General features: G+C 41.9%; 3 protein-coding genes and 1 non-coding gene across 16 annotated transcripts in view; 2 read left to right on the forward strand and 2 right to left on the reverse strand.

Annotated features, from left to right (window-relative positions):
• Nucleotides 1-1,236: 1,236 nt before the first annotated feature.
• On the reverse strand, nucleotides 1,237-7,620 carry LOC101159972 (UPF0450 protein C17orf58 homolog). Of its 5 annotated transcripts, none has more exons than XM_078930109.1 (5): nucleotides 7,482-7,620; nucleotides 5,097-5,711; nucleotides 4,728-4,814; nucleotides 3,413-3,604; nucleotides 1,237-1,730 (listed from the first exon to the last, which is right to left on the reverse strand). In XM_078930109.1, the coding sequence occupies exons 1-5, from the start codon at nucleotides 7,498-7,500 to the stop codon at nucleotides 1,543-1,545; spliced, it is 1,101 nt and encodes a 366-aa protein (XP_078786235.1). In that variant the 5' UTR covers nucleotides 7,501-7,620; the 3' UTR covers nucleotides 1,237-1,542. The 5 variants fall into 5 exon arrangements, with proteins under 5 accessions (XP_078786235.1, XP_078786168.1, XP_020561475.2 ...); XM_078930042.1 differs by having other exon boundaries at nucleotides 7,435-7,574; XM_020705816.3 differs by lacking the exon at nucleotides 7,482-7,620 and adding an exon at nucleotides 5,921-6,137.
• Nucleotides 6,817-6,889, reverse strand: trnar-ccg (transfer RNA arginine (anticodon CCG)). The gene has a single exon. It is a non-coding gene; the product is annotated as a tRNA-Arg (tRNA).
• Nucleotides 6,986-16,662, forward strand: LOC101159727 (importin subunit alpha-1). 2 transcript variants are annotated; one of them, XM_023960368.2, is made up of 10 exons: nucleotides 7,493-7,608; nucleotides 7,705-7,839; nucleotides 8,101-8,180; nucleotides 8,834-9,102; nucleotides 10,152-10,246; nucleotides 12,208-12,471; nucleotides 12,639-12,872; nucleotides 12,990-13,172; nucleotides 15,322-15,471; nucleotides 16,424-16,662. In XM_023960368.2, exons 1-10 carry the CDS (start codon nucleotides 7,540-7,542, stop codon nucleotides 16,502-16,504), a joined length of 1,560 nt encoding a protein of 519 aa, XP_023816136.1. In that variant the 5' UTR covers nucleotides 7,493-7,539; the 3' UTR covers nucleotides 16,505-16,662. The 2 variants fall into 2 exon arrangements, with proteins under 2 accessions (XP_078786117.1, XP_023816136.1); XM_078929991.1 differs by lacking the exons at nucleotides 7,493-7,608; nucleotides 7,705-7,839 and adding an exon at nucleotides 6,986-7,211.
• Nucleotides 16,663-17,323: 661 nt separating this feature from the next.
• LOC101159489 (E3 ubiquitin-protein ligase SMURF2) overlaps nucleotides 17,324-20,881 on the forward strand; it is a 41,947-nt gene continuing 38,389 nt past the window's right edge. For all 8 annotated transcript variants that reach the window (XM_023960352.2, XM_023960356.2, XM_023960354.2 and 5 more), the window contains exon 1: nucleotides 17,324-17,759. In XM_023960352.2, coding sequence (XP_023816120.1) covers nucleotides 17,708-17,759 — 52 coding nt within the window. In that variant the 5' untranslated portion in view covers nucleotides 17,324-17,707. The remainder of the gene's footprint in view (nucleotides 17,760-20,881) is intronic.

The raw sequence follows: 20,881 nt of genomic DNA on the forward strand, positions 1-20,881 counted from the left end.
TGAAGAGTAGTTTTTGTTGCGTATCTGGTAAAAATTACCCGGCAAAAGTGATGGTGTAACTTTTTATAGCGGAAGTGTTCTAGGGTTAATAACTTTGTAGAGAATTGGGGGAAGAAACAATTATCCCCACAATCTGACATGAGTGTTGTATATTTACACTCAACCAGGTTTGAATCATTGTAACAGACAGAAGTGAGGCTCCGCCCTAAAAAAGTTGGCGACAGAGCGAGGACTGAAGGTGATGATGAACCTTCAGATGTCAGCGCTGAGGGTCACGACCTTTGTACACACACAAATACATATTAAAAAAAAAACCCAAATGACTCATGGAGACACCTTAATGTTACCCCGAGCCCCACCCTCACTGGCCTCCAGCTCTGTCCCTAAAACCACGGCGCTAAATGGATCCAGAGACCATCACGGAAGCTGAGAGCTCCACAGATCACCACAAGCCCAAAGTCATTCAGGAGCTTTCCCACAGGAAACGACTTCCAAATACCCCCCACTGCTCATCTTCTTTTTCCCATCTTACATCCATTGCGCTGAGGAATGCCCCCCCTCGCTGCGACAGGGACCGCAGTGCAATGTGACCTCATGCTTCCTGCCCGCATGCATCTGTTCCCTCCAGCGCTGATCTCAGATAGAGGCTGGGAACTGACCAGAGCTGAAAGACGTGCAAAGGGGTTGGGGGTGTCTTACATGGGGGGTTTGAGGCAGGACCGGGGCATCAGTCAGTGAGCAGATGCTCATGGCTGCACGACTCATGCATGTTTTTGGTTTTTGCCTTGCAGGCCTTTCAGAAATTGACAGTTCTGATACTAGTAGAGGCCGTCATGCCCTGAATATGAAGGATGAGGCGTTCAGGGTGGTACTGCGAGACGCTGACCCTTCAGACGGATGGAGTCTGTGCTGCTTCTGGTTCCTCCTGTCATTGATACAGCTTCCTTTTTTCTATCCTCCCCTCGCCTCCTGTTTTTTTCTCCTGAACCTGGCAGCATAGTTCAAATATGTGAGCTATGGCTCACTGGCACTGAGAGCAAGCTGGCAAGAAACGGCCCGTCCTGAAAAGAAGAGCTATGACGAAGACCCTTCTGTTAAAGCCCAGGTGTGTGGAAGATCAGATTCCTGCACTTGGATCCAAGAATTACCCCCGTAAGAAATCCAAACCTCATCCTTTCCCAGCTCATGCACACATTATGTTGTATACACGATTAATGTAAAAAAAAGAAATCATTATAACAGTCATGATTTATTTCAAATTTGTCATTTTCTCCTCTTCTGCCCATTGAAGAAGATTAAACTCAGAACGTGGGATTCGCTGTCAACTCATGAACCAGCCATGATTGAATGAAGAGTTTAAAAGAAGCAGACCGATCCCCATCAAAGTTGTTTCATAGAAGTTGCAGCTTCTGGGACGTTATTTTTGGATACATAACACCTGTCCGTGTGAGGGTCCACCTTTGTCCTCTGTGCCGTGTCCTCAGTCTGGTTGGTTGCAGCTGCAGTGTCCTGTCTCTGACAGCAGGGGGCGGTCGTTTTTGTTCACCTACACCTGGAGCGGGTTGCCTCCAGGACTTTCTGGTGTCTCCTTTTGTTGAACCTCTTGGCGTAGTTGTTGCTCCTCACGAGGCCATCGCCTGGCTTCAGCTTCCCGCCCAGCAAGTTCAGGAGGTCACTGGGAAGGTGTCGCCTCCGGTGGTAGATCTGACCCATTACGATGTATCTGGTTCCTTGGAGACAGGCAAACGAACAGGGGGGGGCGTTTTAGGTTCTGTTATACAAAGTTGATGTCAAAGATCTGGAATTCCCACAAAGACTTCGTGTGGTGGGAATGACAGCAAGTCCTCTTTTTTCTGCTCAGATTAAATCCTAATTGAGGCCATAAATCTGACATAATCCACAGTGATGATGCACACCTAAAAAAGAAAGTTCCGGTCACACACACATATATATAAATATATATACGCTAAATATATATATATATATATACACTATATATATATATATATATATGCTATATTTCTTTTGTAAGTGACCATGGTATTATAGTACCCTTAGCTGACACACACCTAGGGGTGTGAAATTTATTCTGCGCATCTGACCCATCCCTTGGGGGAGCAGTGAGCTGCAGACACAGCCACCGTCAGGAAACAAGTGGTGGTTCAACCTACCAATCCTGCCGCTTAATGCTGAGTATCAAGCAGGGAGACATCGGGTCCCACTTTTGGAGTCTCTATATGGCTCAGCCTGGATTTGAACTCACAACCTTACAGTCACTCAACCACAAGGCCACTTGTGGTAAGCAGGTCGAAGTGTGCATTATCAACACTAGTGCACTTCGCAGAAGCAACTGTCCGGCGCCAACGGCGTATGTTAATTTCTGATAGTGCACACTTCATCGGCCATTAACCCTTACTTAAGTGAGAGTTATCACATGATGACATCAGCAGCAGTTCAGGACACGGACAAGTTAAAAGCCCAATATCGTGTCCTATTCATCTTAGTGGCAGCTGTGGTGCAGCGGTAGAGCGGTTGACCTCTGATCATCCACCTTGTATTCAAGTGTCCTTGGGCAGCACACTGAACCCCACATTGCTCCTGGTTACAGTTTGGCACCAGTGTTAAGGCCCGTACACACCGGGACGAATATTCGCCAGGCGTTATTCGCCAGCGTTTTTCGCCACGTTTTTTGTGTTCACACCCAGGCGATTTTCGCTGACGATGAGCCAAGCGAACATGCAATTTCATTCCCTGACATTAGATGGCGCTTAATGTAAGCAGAAATACTCCTGTAAACAAGGTGGCGCTGCGCAACTTTACGCTTCTTAAAGTCGCTTTTCACTCAGAAGAAGAGAGCAAGTATTTACGCGCTTGTCAGAATCATACAAAGAAAACATGTATATTTCAAGCGCCAGTTGCTCCTATTGGTGCTTGAAATGGTGGTTCGGGGATATTTTAGAATGTCCGTCATTATTTCTTCGCGGCAGTGTAGACGCTACTTGGCGTCTATCTTCTTCGCTGGTATGTGTGCTCAGCAAGGCAGTTTTGTGTTTGAGCGCCCCCAAGTTGTGTTTTACTGTAACTTCAGAAGCTCCAGACACGTGTGCAAAAGCGCCATTCTCATTGGTCGAATAGATTTCGACGCAAGGCGTCAAAAAAAAAGAACGAACCTGAGGCGTTTTTTTTTTTGACGCTTTGACGCGTGGCGTTTTTTCGCGTCGGTGTGCACACTCTCATTGGTGCCCTTTGTTTAGTCACGAGGCGTTAAATTTTTGCCGACGAAAATTCGTCCCGGTGTGACGGGCCTTTAGGAAGCAGATCAGGGTGTGGCTGGGTGGATGGGACTGTGGCTGTGAAACACTTTGGGCCTTCAAGAAAGGTAGAAAATCTATTCGCCCCTTTAATTTCTCACCGAGTTTGATGTCCGGGCAGGGCTTGCTGCACTTGAAGCTATCCAAGACGAAGAGGCGAACTTTGAAGAAGAAGGTCTCTGGAGTCACGTACAGATGGCCCATCTTGTAGAATCCATCGCTGCTGACCATCAGCGTGATGAGCCGAATGCCTTTGGGCAGTACGTCGATGTCATGGACGATCCCGTTGACAGCTGTCTCAGCAGATGACAAAAGCATTGGCCTGTGAAAAACTCTTCAGACACCTCTAGAGTATTAAGCTACCTACACACCGAACATGTGATGTGCGTTCAAGAAAGCGCTAAACTAGGGTTCTTGAATGGGCTTTTAGTATTGGGTGTTGCTACCCAATGCTAGCACATGTACCCACAGTTGGAAGATGCTTGGTGTAAAATGTCCAAGCAAATCTCAGAAATCTTACATTTTGCTTTCACAGCTCTATTCCGACATATGAAAGACTTGGTGTCGTAGAATTCCAGCCGGGCACAAACTGCAATTATCGATTTCTCCTCCATGATCAATTTAAAAAAAACGCTTTGCACGAGTCTTGAAAAGGACGCTACACCTACATCACTACCAAATCCGAGTTCCTGAATAGTCAAAGTTCAACAGGTTTAACTTTTGACGTGCGTTCAGCGGTTGGGCGTTCGGTACAAAGAGCCTGAAAATGGGCTTTAAACTTGCATCGCGATTCGTGTCTGTGAGAGTTTAGAATGCAGACGCCCAAAACGCCTGTTTACACGCGTTTACATAAACTTTTCATTTGTTTGATTCCATTGAGTGCGTTGAGCTTCATCCAGTGTGGGACCTTGGGAAGGACCCTTCACGCTACTGCATAACAATGTGGCTACTAAGGGGGCCCAAATCTGAGTCTCTTTGTGCCGTTCCCCAGCCCGGATAAAATACAGGGTTGTGTCAGGACGGGCATCCGGCTTAAAAATCTCAGCCAACCCAGCTGTGTGGATCAGTGAAAGCTGATTTGCTGTGGCGACCCGTGAAGGGATACGCCGAAAGGTGAACAACATTGATTTTTCATTGAAAGTGGTCGCTCGAACGCACGTTTCCTAGCCCGGTGGGAACGTAGCATTGGTTGAAAAGGTTTTTTCTTTTTTCACTGAAACTCACATCTGGGCAAAATTCCCAAGAGGATTACTTTGAAATTGTAGTTCAAACTCTTTTATAGGTGGCATCAGCATGACACACCAGTCCTATCGGACAATAAAAAACCTATTTTTCATTGTTGGTTTGCATGAGGAGCTTGCGTTCTTCCACACTGTGTTCCCGCTTGTGCACCTTTGTTGGGGTCTTATAACGTACCAAACTCGCTGTAGCAGTAGTATTCCCTCTCGTCTTTCTCTTTGCGGCACTCACTGATGCAGAAGGAATCGTGCATGAAGTCAGACTCTGTGGACAGGAAGACACGATCAGAGATTGACTCTCAGACAGGAAACGTGCTATGAAAACAGGGAAGTGTTATGTTTTAATCGACAGATGCTGCCTTTTAGGTACATTCTAACTCCCCCTTTGCTTTGTACCAAACAAGAAAGTTGATGATGATTATGAAATGACGAGAATCTCAACTACAGTGCAGTTTAAATAAGATGCAACTTCTATTCAGGCCATCATACCAAGGCCAGCTCATGCAGAGATGTCGTTTTTATAAGTCAGAGAGTGTGATGCACATACCTCGTCTCACAATGTCAAACTGGTAAAGCAGGCTGGAGGAACGTCGGTTGAACAGGAGCGGTGAGCGGCTGTTGTTCCAGGTTGCAGATCCGATTCCAAACGAATGGAGGCTGGCTTTCCCAGGCCTGTTCTCTTCTGGGTCAGGTCGTCGGCTCAGGGGATCTCTGTGTGGAGAAGCAGCGGGTTGCTGCAGATGAACCTGAGGCTGTGTGCTGGACGGAGCTCGGGGTCTGGAGTTGGGGTGTCCCTCTGCTTCACTGGAGTGAGATGGGATGACTTGGGGGTCTTGGTTACTTTTCTGTGCTGTCCGGTTGACACCTGCAGCTCCAGGCAGCTGGATTTTTGGGAGTAGACTGACCACCACCCTGTTTTTCTCACTGTTTTGCTCAATCAGACGGTTGGTCTTGGGGCCTTTTTTGCTTTTGTTGTGTTGGCGAAGAATGGGAGCAAGGTCACTGTGCTTCGGCCAGACCAGTTTAGACTCAGTGGACTTGCTGTTTTTCTCCAGGAGCTCGTTGATGGGCAGGGATGGCTCCTTCAGGATCAGGCGGCTCTGGTTGTTGGAACCAGGATCCATCGAGCTGTCACGACCCTTTTCTGTGAGGCCATATATCTCTGTGGTTGAGACAGACATCCTGCATCACACAGGTCCAGGAATAAACAACAACACAAGCTCCCTCTTTAAACAGACCAACATAAAATACAAACATGACAAAGACATTTCAGAACCTTCGGAATAGCCCGGGATTTGGAGTTCCAAAAATCAACTACAAATAGTAGCCCTGAGAAAAAAGGTACTGAAAATGTTAGGAAGTCTTGCCTACCATTCACAACGTGCCCCTGTGAGAAATAAAGAGGAAAGACCAGAAACAAGCGGATCCCATTAATCCCTGTCATCCTAGATGTCCAGTGTTGGGAGCTCTGTACGGTGTGCTGGAAGACTGGGATTCCTTGGGTTTTTATAGGACTGCTGCAAGAGGGGATGGGATGGAAAAGGAGACGGTGGGACGTGCCAAACCCAAACCCCTCTACCTCTCTCAAGTTTTGTTTATGTAGCTGCTGTAAATGCACCAAAGTTGCCAGCTAGTTGAGGCAAATTTCTGTGGTGGGGGATTTTGTTTGATGTTATGAAAGAAAGTAGTTTTAATGTGAAGGTGTTTGTTCTCAGCAAAGTCCGGGTGTTTGCATGCTTGGTGTTTACTGCCTTCCTGTGGTGATATTAGGTAATGCTCTGTCTGCCCCCTGGACCAAAACACACCAATAATGAAAGTAGTAATAACATTACGACAATGGTATACAAATATTTGTCATTAGACATGTTTAATCATTCATAAAGATAATAGACCAAAAAGTGTAAAAGAGGGGAGCATCCAAATTATTCTTTGTATATTTTGTGGCTGGACTATTTGATTTTGACTTTCTGCCATACTGGGAATGAAGGTGGATAAAACGTTGATGAAGATATTTTATATACTTTATCAGATTTCTTTGTTAACATGGCAACATGTTAAATCAATGTCAAAGCTTTTTCCGGAGAGGTTATAGTTTTAAATGAAATATGTCAGCTTTACAAAGTATCGGAATATTGCAAAAAGGTTCACACATCCAAATGGTTATTTCTCATAAAAGTAGATGTAATTTTTGAGTGTTTGTTAAAAGTCTTTTTTTTCTCAAAAATGAAACAAGTGTTCAATTTAAGATTAAAAGGTTCCGATAACATCGACCCAGATGGGACTCGAACCCACAATCCCCAGCTCCGGAGGCTGATGCCTTATCCATTAGGCCACTGGGTCATCGTACACATGCCAGGAGAAACAAAATCGTATTATACTACCAATAGGGTGAACGTGCCTTTTGATGGTCTGTGGGGAATCGTTTCTCGTAGTTCGCTATTTCATCTTAAACGGCAGTAATCCCTAAACTGAGCCCGCAGACGGGGGCGATCTGTACTTGCTTGTAATGAAAGCGTTTTTCCTCAAGTTTCCGGAACTAGGCGGCGCTTACAGACCATCAGACGAGACGGACCAGTCAGCAATAGGAAAAAGAATGCTGTATCCTATGCTAATGACGTCACATGGATTAGTCGAGTTTGAAAAAAGAGAAAATCTACCTAAGGTAAGGGCGATATAAATGTTCTGTCGGCTGATTTTTTTTCACCCTAATTCCTGAAAGTCGATGATTTGTTTTCAATTTGATGGTTTATCATTACTCACATTAGTTTAAATCTCTAGTTTGACGCTGGGGTAGCAAGCATGCACGACAGTTAGTTCACACATGACATGCCACGGTATAACTAGCTTACTGGCTTGTCTTAAGGTAGTTCAGTTCACTAACTCACCTCGTGTTTGCTCACAACAATCGTGTAAAAATCTAAAAACCATTCACCATTGCAGGAATTCTGCATGATTTCACGGACGTCGGTTCCGTTGCTCAACGGCGAGGAATGTCAGCTGGCGGCACCGACAACCCCGCTCGAATCCACTTGTTCAAAAACAAGGGAAAATGTGCTTTGGTGGGTTATAACCTAAATACCACTAATAATATTTACACCCTCCTAAATGTTGAGAAGCACGTTTGACGCGTCGTCGTTGTCCACCTGTACTTCTAGGAGTCTCTGCGCAGGAGAGCGGAAGTGAAGGTGGAACTGAGAAAAGCAAAGAAAGATGAGCAGATTTTTAAGAGAAGAGCCATCCAACAGGACGACCCAGCGTCCCTTCTTCATGACAAAAACTACAGAGGACAGGTGGTCCACACCTTCTTTGTTTTGTCATAGCAAAAGCTCCAACAGGCCGCGTGCTTCCTGAATTATTGCTGCATAAAATCGAGGTGTAAAGTTCTAAAAAAATGTTGAATGTATTTATCAATATTTCTCACACAAGTTTTTATGCTGTATAAATGTATTTATGTTCTTGACACTAAAACGCGTTTTCCCCCACTATTTGTAAAATTTTTAGGTTGAAGTTAATAATTAGTCTTTTTTCTTAATTGTTTTTATTTTTTACAGTGTTGGTCTGTGGAGGAGATAGTTGGAGCTGTGAACAGTCAGAATTTAGAACATCAGGTACAAGCAGTGCAGGCTGCCAGGTGATTAAAAAATGTTTTAAATTTTATCCTAAAAAATACATCATAGCATTCTTTTTTAATTTTTTTATTTTGTTTTATTATTACGCTCAGGGGTTGGAACTTCTCATCTGATAAACTGAAAGTTTGTCAGACGTTAATCTCTTCCTGATTGTCTTTTTTAAACGTTTCAAACTTATCATTTGTGTTTTTAAATGTGTACTCTTATCCCTATTCAGCGACTTTGACGTCAGAGAAAAGTGCCTGATCAATAAATATATTATTATAAAAAATTTTTTTAAATTACAACTGTTAAATGTAGGAAAAGGAAAGTATGATCATTGTCACTAGTGATTGTTTAAAAGAAAATCAGTTTTCAGGTTTATACATTATCAAAAATGGCAATAATTTCTCTGCTTTTTTGAGTGGGCTAGAAGTGTTATTTCATATATGTTACAGATGTTAAAAATGAAAAATTACAGTACAAAACAACACCTGTCCTGTCCTTTCAGTGCTAAAAAAATACCAGCATAATTCTTCCTGAAGTGCTTTGTCTTAGCTCACCTATTGCTGTAAAAACAAAGACAAATTTAAAATATGGTTATAGTTGGGCATCTCCTGAGAGTTTGTCAGGACTGATTTTCTTTGTTTTTTGTTTATTCCTCGGTTTCTACTAGAGCGTTTCTGTCCAGAGAAAAGAGTCCACCTGTTGACGGCATCATTGCTGCTGGACTCATTCCAACGCTCGTAGGTTTTCTGGCTCTCTCTGAAAACCCTCCTATCCAGTTTGAGGCAGCATGGGCCCTGACCAACATCGCCTCAGGCACCTCACACCAGACGAAGTCCGTCATCGCGGGGGGAGCCGTTCCAGCCTTCGTCTCACTGATATCGTCGCCCCACCAGCACATCTCTCAACAAGCCATTTGGGCCCTGGGAAATATTGCAGGTACTGTTGAAGTCAGCCCCTCTTTGCATCCGATTGTCAGAGATTAGTGACCCCAGAGGTTTACAGATGAATAGTTCCACGCGTGGATGGATCGGGTTCAGTCAAATAGTCTAAAATGTTACTGCCCTGAACATGCACCAACAGGGAAGACAAAAAATCACAAAGAAATTAAATAAACAACAACATTAGTGACTTATTATCATGTAATGATTCATGCTAATTACAGAGAAACTTTCTCCTTGTCGTTTTTTTTGGGATTGCATATATTTTAATTAATTTGTGGTTCTTGTTTTTGTTCTGAAAATGCAAAACACCGTTTTTTTTTCTCCTCTAAATTCCTTCTTCGATCTTCTGGATGCTTCAGATGTGCAGTTTTGTGTTTAATTCACAGGTTGGTGGGTTGGAGGGCTGCACAAACTCGCAATATGCGATATTAGTGATCAATATTGCGGTGACGTTATAAGGTTGCGATATATGAACAAATAGGAAAACAACTAAATACATAATTTCCATTTCACTGCAACTGTTTACATTAAATAAAAGATAACTTAAATCACACTCCAAATGACCCTCGTCTACATAGCAGGCAGACATCTAACATCAAAGGCCTCCATCCGATTGGTCAAATGCATAAATTGATTTATCTCATTCATTTAATATTTCAAGCTGCCAAAAGACTGTTTAAGCACATTTAAGGAAACCATTTATCACAATTAGCCGGCTTTTGCACAGCTTGATATTGCATTAAAGATACATTTTCGATTTATTGTGCAGGCCTAGTGGGTTGCTTGAATTCTGACTTATTTGTGTTTTTTTTAAATGGGTTTAGATTGACACATGGAGACAGCGTCCTTTTGAACACTTTCACACTATGAAAGTTGCTTCTTGTCTTTGTGATCTCACTTTTTGAATGAAACACTTCCATATTTTACGGTTAATGCCTAAATTAAGTTGCTGTTATCATAAAGTAAGCGTTATCTCCTATCATTGGATCTCAGATTGCATTATTGACAGATCCCATGATGTTCACGTCTTTCCCTGTGGTGTAGGAGATGGAGCGGATAGCAGGGATTTGGTTATCCACCATGGTGGGCTTCAGCCCCTCCTGGCTTTGTTGGAAACCTCCGACTTGTCTGTTTTTGGTGTGAGTATTTCCTAAATATTCATGCGTCTATTTTCTTGCAAAAGGGTTGTAAAAAGTAAGGTTAAACTTAATATAGAATGTTGCAGTTCTTAGTTGAAAAATACGGCATGTGATGATCTTGATGCCTTGTTTTTTATGATTTTTTTCTTAATGAATTATAACGTGACCTGACATGGGTTAAAAAAAACGTTTTTGTTCCCACGAAGTAATAATTCACGTGATAAGTCATTTATAAACACAGATGTGAGCAATACTTGAATTTACAGCAGATACCTTCACATATCTGTCTGTGTGTGTCTCATTACAATGTGTGGAAGACACGGAGGATGTTTAGAGATCGGATTTATTCATTTTAAAAAGCTCTACAAAAGCATCGGGAATATCGTCTCCGTGTCTGGGTTCGTTCACAGTCTCTCATTCATTCACAGTCTCTTCCGGTACGCTCTCCGTCCTGCCACAAAAGCCACTTTCAGCCGCTACTTCCGTGTCTTTGAAACCCAAATTAATTCAAGAGGGGAAAAACAAAAACAGGAATCAAACTAGGGGATCTATTTATTATCGTCTCGATGAAAATAAGATAAATATCTTAAGACGGACAGCCGCTGCGGTATGGGATGTTGTACTTAAGGGTCGAACAGGAGTAATAATATTCAGGCCGCGCTGAGGTAACTTATCATTTATTAACATACTCGTTAGCAGTTACTTTACATCCAAAGGCTACATTATTTGTACGTATTCCATCATGCATCACACATATCCCATCTTGACCAATCAACGTGTTGCTGTAACTGAGGTGCATTTAAATTCAACAGTAGGGTGTAATGGTACACGTAGTTGGACCGAACTGTTTCGGTACGGCAATTTCAGTTCGGATCACTTTTGTACTGTTTTGGTTTTTCTGTTTTTTTGTTTGCTTATTTTTCCCCCTCAAATGTATTATCTTTGCGCCGAGGCGGAACTAATGTTAACCGGAAGTTTCCGGCAAGACGCTCAATGGTGTCTGCGGTCGCGGGCGTTTAGGAAGGAGGGGGGGCAGGGCGTGGCAGCGTGCAGCGCAAGAGTGTGTGTGTGAGCACACGTTTAGGGTGTGCTGCTCAGTTCGCCGGAACAGTAATAAAAACGGTTTCCTCCAAACAAACCGAGACTGGTTCTTTTATTAACCCACTCTGGAGGCTCTGAGGGTCCGAACGGGGAAGTGAACCCCGAAGGAAGACGCGCCTTGGGCGGAGAGGATCTCCTCTGCGTTTTCCAACAGATATTAGGTGACGGAGGAGACAGTGAGCATGTCAACAGTTATTATGCAGACGATAGGCCAGAGCTGAAGGAACCCCCCCCCCACCCCCATCTCCTTACGCTCTCCTTTGTAGGAAAACTTTGGATTTGTTTGGATGAAAGGAAAAGACAATTAGATAAGTCAAATGGTGTGTTTCCACATTTTATTGTTACACCAAGATAGAATATGTCACAGATAACACATCTAATCTGTTAACAAACTTAAAACGGCATCACCCAAATGTAAAAATCGGGTCTACAAGAAAAAAAATGTGCAAGTTAAAATCTTTGTTTTTCAGGCCAGTCTTAATGTTCCAAAGTTTTTGGTTCCTGGCAGTTAATAGTTGTATTATTTTATATAGCAGATCACCTACGTAGGTTAATGTTATTAATGTTATTTAAAACCAGTAAATGCATTTTGCAAGAAATCTTTTCTGCCTTTTTGTAGCTAAAAAAAGACCCAGAAAATGTATCGAACCGAGCCCTATGAAATTTTGAACCGAACCGAATGGAGATTATAGTGCACTGTTACACCCCTGTTCAGCAGGATAGATGTATATCAGAATATTACATTAATTATTTATTAGTTTATTAGTTATTTATTTTTTCTACCCATGTCAGGTCATGGTAAGTCCTTGTCTTTTGATAAATCTTTTGTAAATGAGTCTACTCCTAACCTAATTTTCCAGTCATCCTACCTCCGCAATGTCACCTGGGCGCTCTCAAACCTGTGTCGGCACAAGAATCCAGCACCTCCCCTGGCATCGGTGCGTCAGATGCTTCCTGTCCTGGCGCACCTCCTGCACCATGATGACAGGGAGGTCCTGGCTGACACCTGTCGCGCTTTGTCTCATCTGACTGATGGGGCAAACGAGAGGATAGAAATGGTAGTGGACACCGACTGCGTGCCCCGTCTCGTCCAGCTTCTCTCCTGTGAGGACGTCTCCATCGTGGTATGTAGCTTTAGGTTAAGGAAAGCAGCAATTCTGTATACAAACTTTGTTTTGGTTATCTCTAGTCTAATGCATGAATATAGCATAAAATCGTAATCTGTCCGTACGTTGTGGTGCTGTCTGTGGTGTTGAAGAAGTGAGGATGCTGCTCTTTTTCCTTTTCTCAGACCCCAGCTTTGAGAACCATCGGCAACATCGTGACTGGAACTGATGAGCAGACCCAGTGTGTGCTGAATGCAGGTGCGCTGGCAGTGTTCCCCGTCCTGCTGGGATACCCCAACCCCAACATCCAGAAAGAAGCAGCGTGGGCAGTTTCTAACATCACTGCTGGCAAGAGCAGCCAGATCCAGGAAGTCATTAATGCAGGCCTGGTACCCATGCTGGTGGACATTCTTCAGCAGGTCAGAACTCAACAGCACATAGAAACGTATAGCCTGTATGTCAAATGGTACCCTAAACTGTTTCTGTGATGGAGAAATGGACATCACTGTAAATATTTGTGTTGTCTTATTTTACAGGGAGATTACAAGACCCAGAGGGAGGCGGTGTGGGCTGTCACCAATTACACCAGCGGGGGAACTGTGGATCAAGTAGCCTATTTAGTCCATTGCAACGCTTTGGAGCCTTTGATCCAACTGTTGCATATCAAAGACAGCAGGGTGATCTTGGTCATCCTGGACGCAATCGACAATATTTTGCAGGTATTTAACCACATACTGTTGACTCTGTCTGCTTACTTTTCATGCATTCTGTGAAACAAGTAACACATTGTCAGACATGTGTGAGCATGTTGTATTTGCATCGCTGGGATTCTCAATAATATTTTTATTACCTGTCCTTTTTGATTTGATTTTGATTTTAAATGGTTTATTTCAAGCAATCAAATAAGAATAGTGCACAGAACAATACAATCAGCAGTTATACATTCATACAAAGACGTATCAAATTTAGGATAATTAGACATTAAATTAAAGATTGCTTGAAAGGGAGTGGAAGGAAGCGAATTTATATAATCCCACCCCAGTTCTACCGTAACCATTTTTATTACATGATTTATCAATATCCGGTTTCTAAATAAATAATTAAATAATTCTTTTAATGAACAACTCAAAAGTAATGGCTGGTTTTGATTATTTAATTTTCAATACATTTTGATTTATTGTTACTTTGGAACGTTTCAAGTCATTTCAGTGAGCATTGTGGACTTTCTTTCTTTAACTGAGGGGTACCAACAATTTTGTCCACCACTGTATTTATGTCCAAAAAGTTAAGTTTTAAAAGTTTAGTTTTAGTGTTCAGTGAATGTCTATCCTGTTCAGCCTACAGCCTAAAGTTTGTTTTGGATTTCGGCTTCCTGTGCTCTTGAGTTTGACAGCCTTGATCTAGCTGGTTAGAAAAGGAGCATACATTTCTGGACTGTTTATGATGGAAAATATATATATATATATTCCTGTTTCCAGAAATATTTTAACTGTAAAATTCACATTAAGAAATGAGCCCAATTAAGGACTGTTTTTTTTTTTTTTTTTTTTTGGAGTTGAACCCTTTTTTATGTAATGATCAACATGAGTTTTGCTGAAGGCCGTTGGGGTTTCTTGTCCAAAGTTGAACCACTGATCCGTCTTCCAATCACTGGAAGCCCAGGGGCCTCATTTATAAAACTTTGCGCAGCATTTGCGTCAGAAGTGGCGTACGGATGAAACATAGGACGTGCGTACGCACAGAAATATTCGGATTTATAAAACCGTGCGCACGCACATCCTACGCATCTTTCCCTTAATAAATCACAATCAATTCTAAATGCAGCGCAGCTTTTGCGGCTTCATGACACGCCCATAGTTGCCCATAAATAGTCCGTGAAACGCCCACAAATGAATATTCATTGATTGCGAAATCATGCCAAACACGGAGAGAAAATCAAAAAAAACGTAACATCACTCAATCTGAAGTAGAAGTTATCGTTGGCGAGGTGGAAAAGAGGAGAAAAGTGTTGTTTGGAGGGCACAGTGTGGGCATTACTAATGCCAAAAAGGCACGTGAGCGGCAAACGGTGGCAGACGGTGTAAATGCTGCAGCCTCACAACCTTGGACCGTGGCCGAAATAAAAAAGAAATGGTCACACATCAAAGTGGAGGCAAAAAAACTTCTAGCGCTGCATCGCCAGAGTGTGTCTGCCACGGGTGGGGGAAAGGGGACCCCGGGTGGAGACAGAGTCGGAGGGGGACACCGACGCGCCAGATGCACCACTTCCAAACGCTGGCGCACAGCAGCAGCATTTGGCTCAAATGCGTGGGGATGGGGTTCAGGGTCGGGGCCAACACAGCAATCGGCACCAGGGGGTAGAAGCACGTTTTTAAGCTGTGCCACATTGTGTAGCACAGCACATGCCAGAGCGATTTGGCACACAGTGTCACTTTCACGTGTTTCGTCCATCTGCCGACGGTGTCGCCATTTCTCATTTCACCCGTTTTTGTGCGTACCCCTGGGTCAGAGTTTGCGTGAAGGACCGCACATTTTCCCGTCAAGTTTGCTTTTTATAAATATCAACTACTTGGGAGTTTTTCCTTACCGCAAAGGGGGGTCTAAGGGCAGGGATGCCAGTATAGCTTAGTCAGTTTGTTAGTTCATTTTAGTATTTTCCTATTGAACTCTTTGTATTCGTGATCCTTTTGAGTTCATGTTTTACTTCGAAGCCCATCGAGACGACTGTAGTTGTGATTTTGGGCTATACAAATTAAATTGAATTGAACTATTGCGTAGAGAGTGGCGTACGCCTTCTTTTGTGCGTACGCAACGTTTATAAATGAGGCACCAGGTTATTTAGTTTTTGTTCTTTTCTTTTTTGCACAGATGTCAAAAGATACCGGTGAAGTTGAGAAAGTGCGCCTTTTGATTGAAGGTCTGGGAGGCTTAGACACACTGGAGGCATTGCAGTCCCACGACAACGAAGCCGTTTACAAGTCCTCCCTTAACATCATAGACAAATACTTCTCTCAGGAGGTGAGTTTTGCTCAGGTTTTCCACCTAACTGAAGGACATAAACATGACTAAGAAAAAAAAAAGGATTAAGCATCAGACAAACTTCAGAGAAGGATGACGGCATCAAAGTCGCCCACAGATGGGTAAACTTTCCTGGAAAGGCTTTTGAACAGCCCTCTGCTGCTAAGTGAATCCATGATACGTTCAGGTATAAACAATATGGAAAAAAAGTTTTGTAAATACATGTAATTTGCTTATAGTCAGATGACTTTACAGAACATTTACCAGAATGTAATTGCGTCAAAGATTTACCAGATGTTTCTTTAAAAGGGAATCTGGAGGATTCTTGTATATTTTGAAAAAGGAATTCAACTTTTTGAATACAGGCTCACCCGGGCCACGGTTCTCGACCGTAGATACGTAGTTTTGTCCTCTTCTGATGGGTGGGGTGCTTCCGGCCCCAGGGGGCGGAGTTTAAATACTTTGGGGTCATTTTTCACAAGTGATGGAAGATTGGAGCGTAAGGTCCTGAAAACAAGCGGCTGAAATGTGCTTCCTCTGTAGGGTGGCTGGCCGCTCCCTTAGAAATAGGGTGAGAAGCTCGGAGAGAGAGGTCGGAGTAGAGCCACTGCTCCTCCACATTTAGAGGAGCCAGTTGAGGTGGCACGGGCATCTGGTTCGGCCTGGAAACGCCACGGGCCCCCTCCAGAGGAGCTGGAGGAAGTGGCCAGGGAGAGGGAAGTCTGGGAATCTTAGTTAAGACTGCTGCCCCTGCGACCCTGATAAGTGAAAGGAGATGGATGGAATTAATCTTTTTGACATTTTCAATGTTTTTTTCCCTATATTTTTTGACTGACCTTCCACGAATCCTGTGGTGTTTAAACGTCTAGTATAAACTGTTTGCAGTTTGTCTTTTGTTTGCCAGGCAACTTTTTTCAAAATAATTTTTTCTTCCTGACCCTTTGTTTTCCAGAACGACGACAAGATTCCTGAATCGGAGGCAGATTTCATTGCCTTCCATATCCCAGAGGGTCATGGATCTTTTCTGTTTTAAAACTTTTTGTTTTCTTTATGTAAAATGATTTCTTTATAGACTTTTTTTATATTTTTAATGAACCTGACAATGCTTGTTTTTTTTTCTTTCTAATTTCTATTAAAACAGCAATATATCCACATTTCCATGAAATGTTTTTAAATAAAATGCATTCTTTACATGGGTTTTTTTCTCTTGTTGCATCACATAAGTAAGTTTATTAACACGGAAAACTTATCGTCAATGTATGAAATGCCATTCTACTAAATCACCCCTAGGTGGCGACAATGTCTTTATTTTTGTAATACCTGTCTTTATAAGAGATTTCAAGTTTTACCCCACAGAGACCATAATATGGAGAGATATTATTTTTAATATTTAGAATACTATTTGTAATATTTCTAATAACCATTACATTTTTCTTTTTAACTTTTTACATGAAGGGTGTTTACTATAAATTACCGCAATAACAATGGTGTAAACACCAAATATTGTGGGTTTTACTGTAAAAATAATTACAATCACTGGATTTTCCTGCACCGAAACAACAATAACTATTGCTAATAATTTAATCTTATTCATATTTTATGTGCATAAATGTTAATAGTTTACTCAAATCATGTAGGTAAGATTTCAAAATAAAAGCGAAACGTGTTTAAAAATTGAGTCACGACATGCAGTGGGTCACAAATGTTTGTGTTACACCTATGCAGACCGTATAGAGAGTCGTATTCACAGTTAATTTGTGAACCACTTATTTATAGAGTCATTTCTATGGAGATTATTTGTTTGTGATGTCGTTTCTTCTGTATTTTGTTTTGCCTGCTGTGCCGGATGTGCCTGCGCCTCGTCCGCGTGCAGAAGCTCAGCCTTCACCACCGCGGCGACCAACTTCAGTTTCAGCAGCCCGAGCAGCACAAGCGCACGTCCGAATGGAGGAGCAGCCGTTGGTTTGATTCCCGGTGGCACGCGGGAGCGCAGTTCTGTACCGTTTCTGTCAAAGGGAAAAAAAACATGGGTTTACAGGCGAAACGCGTTCGCAGCTTAGCGACACTGTTCTGTTACAAGTACAGTCAGGGTGATTTGCTATGGTGATATTACAACAGGCTAACTCGAAGCTAGCCCGCGGATTCTTTTAGGAGATATCGGCTCAGAACACTTCCGCTTCGACCCATGAATTAGATACTTGTGGTGGATTTTCTTTAGGGTGGAATACTAAAGGGAATGTCGAACCAAGGAGTCCGGAGAAATGGCCCAGTGAAGGTGCGGTTGACAGGTAAGCGAACTTGCACGGCGTTCAGTCATGCTAGCAGGTTAGCTTGGATGCTAATCATTCTCTGGGAGAATGCAGATTGTTGAGCACCTGTGACCTACAACTACTTTATTTACCCACTACACAAAGTTGGGTTGACTCGAACGTGTGGATAAAATCACAAAGAAGTATTAAACCTTTCTTATCCACAGGGGTTTTCACACGGGCAGAGCTTAGCTGTGGCAACAACTTTGTTGTGTTGACGTAATATAGACGATCTTCCTGGCTATTTCGGAGGCTGAACGATGGTCTTTCATATTCTTATTTACACGTGACTTTCAAGTTCAACGTTTTCATGCTTTTGTTGCTGAAGTGCACAAGCTGAACTCACTTTTTCCACACATTACTCAAGTTTTTCTGAGTTAAATCTTTAGAGGTGATAAATGTAGTTTTCTTCTTAGCCTCCCCATGGACCAAATATTTAAAGATTTTGCCCTTTCTTATATCCAAATATTGTATAATTTTTTGTATTATTATAACATTTTTGAAGGGTATCATTTCAGGATGCATGTCCTCTTTAACTGCCAGAGGTCCCCCTTATTGAGCATGCTTTTAAAAGGGGCTTCAGTAGTTTCTTGATGGAATCTCAGGAATGTGAGACTTCTTTTCTCATAGACTTGTTGGAAATGGAATACAACATTTATAATGACCAACAGTTCTGTTCATACAGTAAATATTGTTGGTGCTAAGAAAATGAAAAGTCTTAATTAATTCCACCATTTATTGTTGCTTGAAAATTGAGTTTAATTTTGAGTTTGATTAATGCCCGAGACGATCTTCATTTAGACTTAATATAGAAAACCATGGCAGTTTTACTGTCTGCTCTGTGGCTTTGTAACAACCGTGTTTGGTTTTCTTGTATCAGAGTGAAAATCAGTTGAGGGATTTCAAGTTTTTGGCTTTATTTTCACGTTATAGTTTAAACACCATAGCCTAAGAACAGTACATTTCATGTAACGTTTGTCTGAGCAAATACTAAATAAAATCTCTTGTGTTGATCTGGCTATTTTCCTGCAAAACCAAGTTTGATCTTTGGGATCAAACAATGAACATTTCTGCCATCTTCATTAAGGCTATTGCTATATATTTCTGATTTTACTGTAGGTGAAGTGTTTTTTTTTTTTTTTTGGAAGAAAGTTGTGCGTTTTTCTTTTCGTTGCAACAATGTTTATTCAAACTCAAGTTATCTATTTATTGCTCCATGTGTTGTTACTAGTAGGGTGTATTTTATTTGTTGTCCGCCCTGTCTGGTACTTGGAGCTTGTCAAAGGTAAAGGACCTGTCATTCAAATTATTCTGCTTTCTTAAAATCTGGATTTATTGGTATGATAAACATCCTAGTTGTAAACTTGTTTTCGAACTGTTACTCTCAGTTACTGCTCTCACTCAGAGGTTCATTGAACACTCACCTGTCAGTTCAGAACAACAATAATCTCTGTTAATCATTTGAGTCAAGTGCCGCCTGATTTTAAATGGAGAGAAGAAGAAAGTGGCCGGTCATCAGTTTTATACCTAAAGTCTAACCTTAAAGGCATAGTGTTGCAATCCTTAGTTAAGAAAAATGCAAATCCACACATTTGCACTGTTAAATTTTTGTTGTTCATCGCTAATGGTGTATTCTGACTGGACACATTTGGTTCACTGAAAATGAACTTGAGTTCGTTTCCCCTGATAATCCGGAACACATTTTCAGTCTGAATACACCCAAACAGACCCTGGTCCGGGACCAGGAACGCCTCTCTGGGTGGTCTCAGTTAGTTTCCAATTGGACTGAGCTCTGGTTCGCTCTGAGTTTCATCAGTCTGATTAGGCTCCATGTTCAGAACAGAACAACTGGACCAAATAGCCACCATAGCTGGGCATTATGGTATGTAAACAGAGTAGATAGGTAGTAACCATGACGATGAGAGACAGCAACTCATTGAAATGTGGTCAGATGAATTCAACTTCATTAAAACAATGTGTAACGTGATACACACTGTTTTCTGACACTCTATATGTCATATACCGTATTTTCCGGACTATAAGTCACCCTTTTTTTCATAGTTTGGCAAGGGGTGCGACTTATACTCCGCAGCGACTTATATTAGAAATAAATTGAAATAAATACATTGTTAACCCTCCTGTTATGTTCATTTGTGAGGAACAGAGATGATGTTCCTGGGTGAATTTGATGTATGAGGTATGTTAAGTGTTAAGAGTATGTTAAGTGACTCAGAGAATCAGCAAACTTTTTTTTACAATAAGATCTTGAAGGCTAAAAACACAATATACTATTTTCCAATGATTTCATAGATTCAGAAATGCAATAAAAATGACAACTGTTTTTACAAATACAGAATAAAAACAGAGTATTAGTTGGCCAATGATGCTTCATGAAAGGAATAAATAAATAAGTATGAGAAAGAATTACTGTGAAATTATGAGATAAACAGTCTGCTATGATTGTGTCATATGAGGTTGTGCAAGTTATTAGTTCTTGGTCACAGATTTTGTCAAATAAATTTCCCCTTCAAAATGCGACTTATAGTCCAGTGCGACTTATCTGTGTTTTTTTCTACTTTATAATGCCATTTTGGGCTGGTGCGACTTATACTCCGGAGCGACTTATAGTCCGGAAAATACGGTATGTACTTCTCAGCATACCTTCTTAGCCGTCGTCTCCTCAGGAACCGCCCTGCAGCATGGCTCCACGGTACCAAAGTAGCAAGTAAAAAGTGTTTCACCAGACCTTCATACAGACATTAAGAATTGTTCGGCGAAGGTGGAATAAGTGGACTATCCCGACAAGGATTGCTTTCTGTAGTTTTTACCCCACCCTTAAAGTTCCTGGCAAGTGATTGAAGAGTTCTTTAGTCACATGCTTCTGTTTGCAAGCTTTGGTTTGCAACAGAATAGACCGTTCCAGTTTGAATACACCCTTAAAAACATGTATTATATCTTATTTAAGAGTGGTCTGGCCAAAGAAGTTAAGAACAAACATATGTAAAATAATTTACCAATCTTGAGTAGGAGCATTACATTTAAATGATCTTTAAAGAAGCTTCAAATACATGGACACATCTGTTTCACTTGATGGCGGCACA

Source organism: Oryzias latipes, chromosome 1 (assembly GCF_053564925.1).
Source record: "Oryzias latipes strain Hd-rR chromosome 1, Olatipes_Hd-rR_3.1".
Taxonomy (NCBI): Eukaryota; Metazoa; Chordata; class Actinopteri; order Beloniformes; family Adrianichthyidae; genus Oryzias; species Oryzias latipes.

Bases quoted from the DNA above. Each gene is read 5' to 3' on its own strand.
- LOC101159972 (XM_020705816.3), bottom strand. From the start codon at position 5,993: ATGACAGGGATTAATGGGATCCGCTTGTTTCTGGTCTTTCCTCTTTAT. The intron at 4,815-5,096 runs GTATGTGCATCA...TCCTGTCCACAG, and splicing joins GTTTGACATTGTGAGACGAG to AGTCTGACTTCATGCACGAT. The intron at 3,605-4,727 runs GTACGTTATAAG...CTGCTGAGACAG, and splicing joins CTACTGCTACAGCGAGTTTG to CTGTCAACGGGATCGTCCAT.
- LOC101159727 (XM_023960368.2), top strand. From the start codon at position 7,540: ATGTCAGCTGGCGGCACCGACAACCCCGCTCGAATCCACTTGTTCAAA. The intron at 7,609-7,704 runs GTGGGTTATAAC...CTGTACTTCTAG, and splicing joins ACAAGGGAAAATGTGCTTTG to GAGTCTCTGCGCAGGAGAGC. The intron at 15,472-16,423 runs GTGAGTTTTGCT...TTTGTTTTCCAG, and splicing joins ACAAATACTTCTCTCAGGAG to AACGACGACAAGATTCCTGA.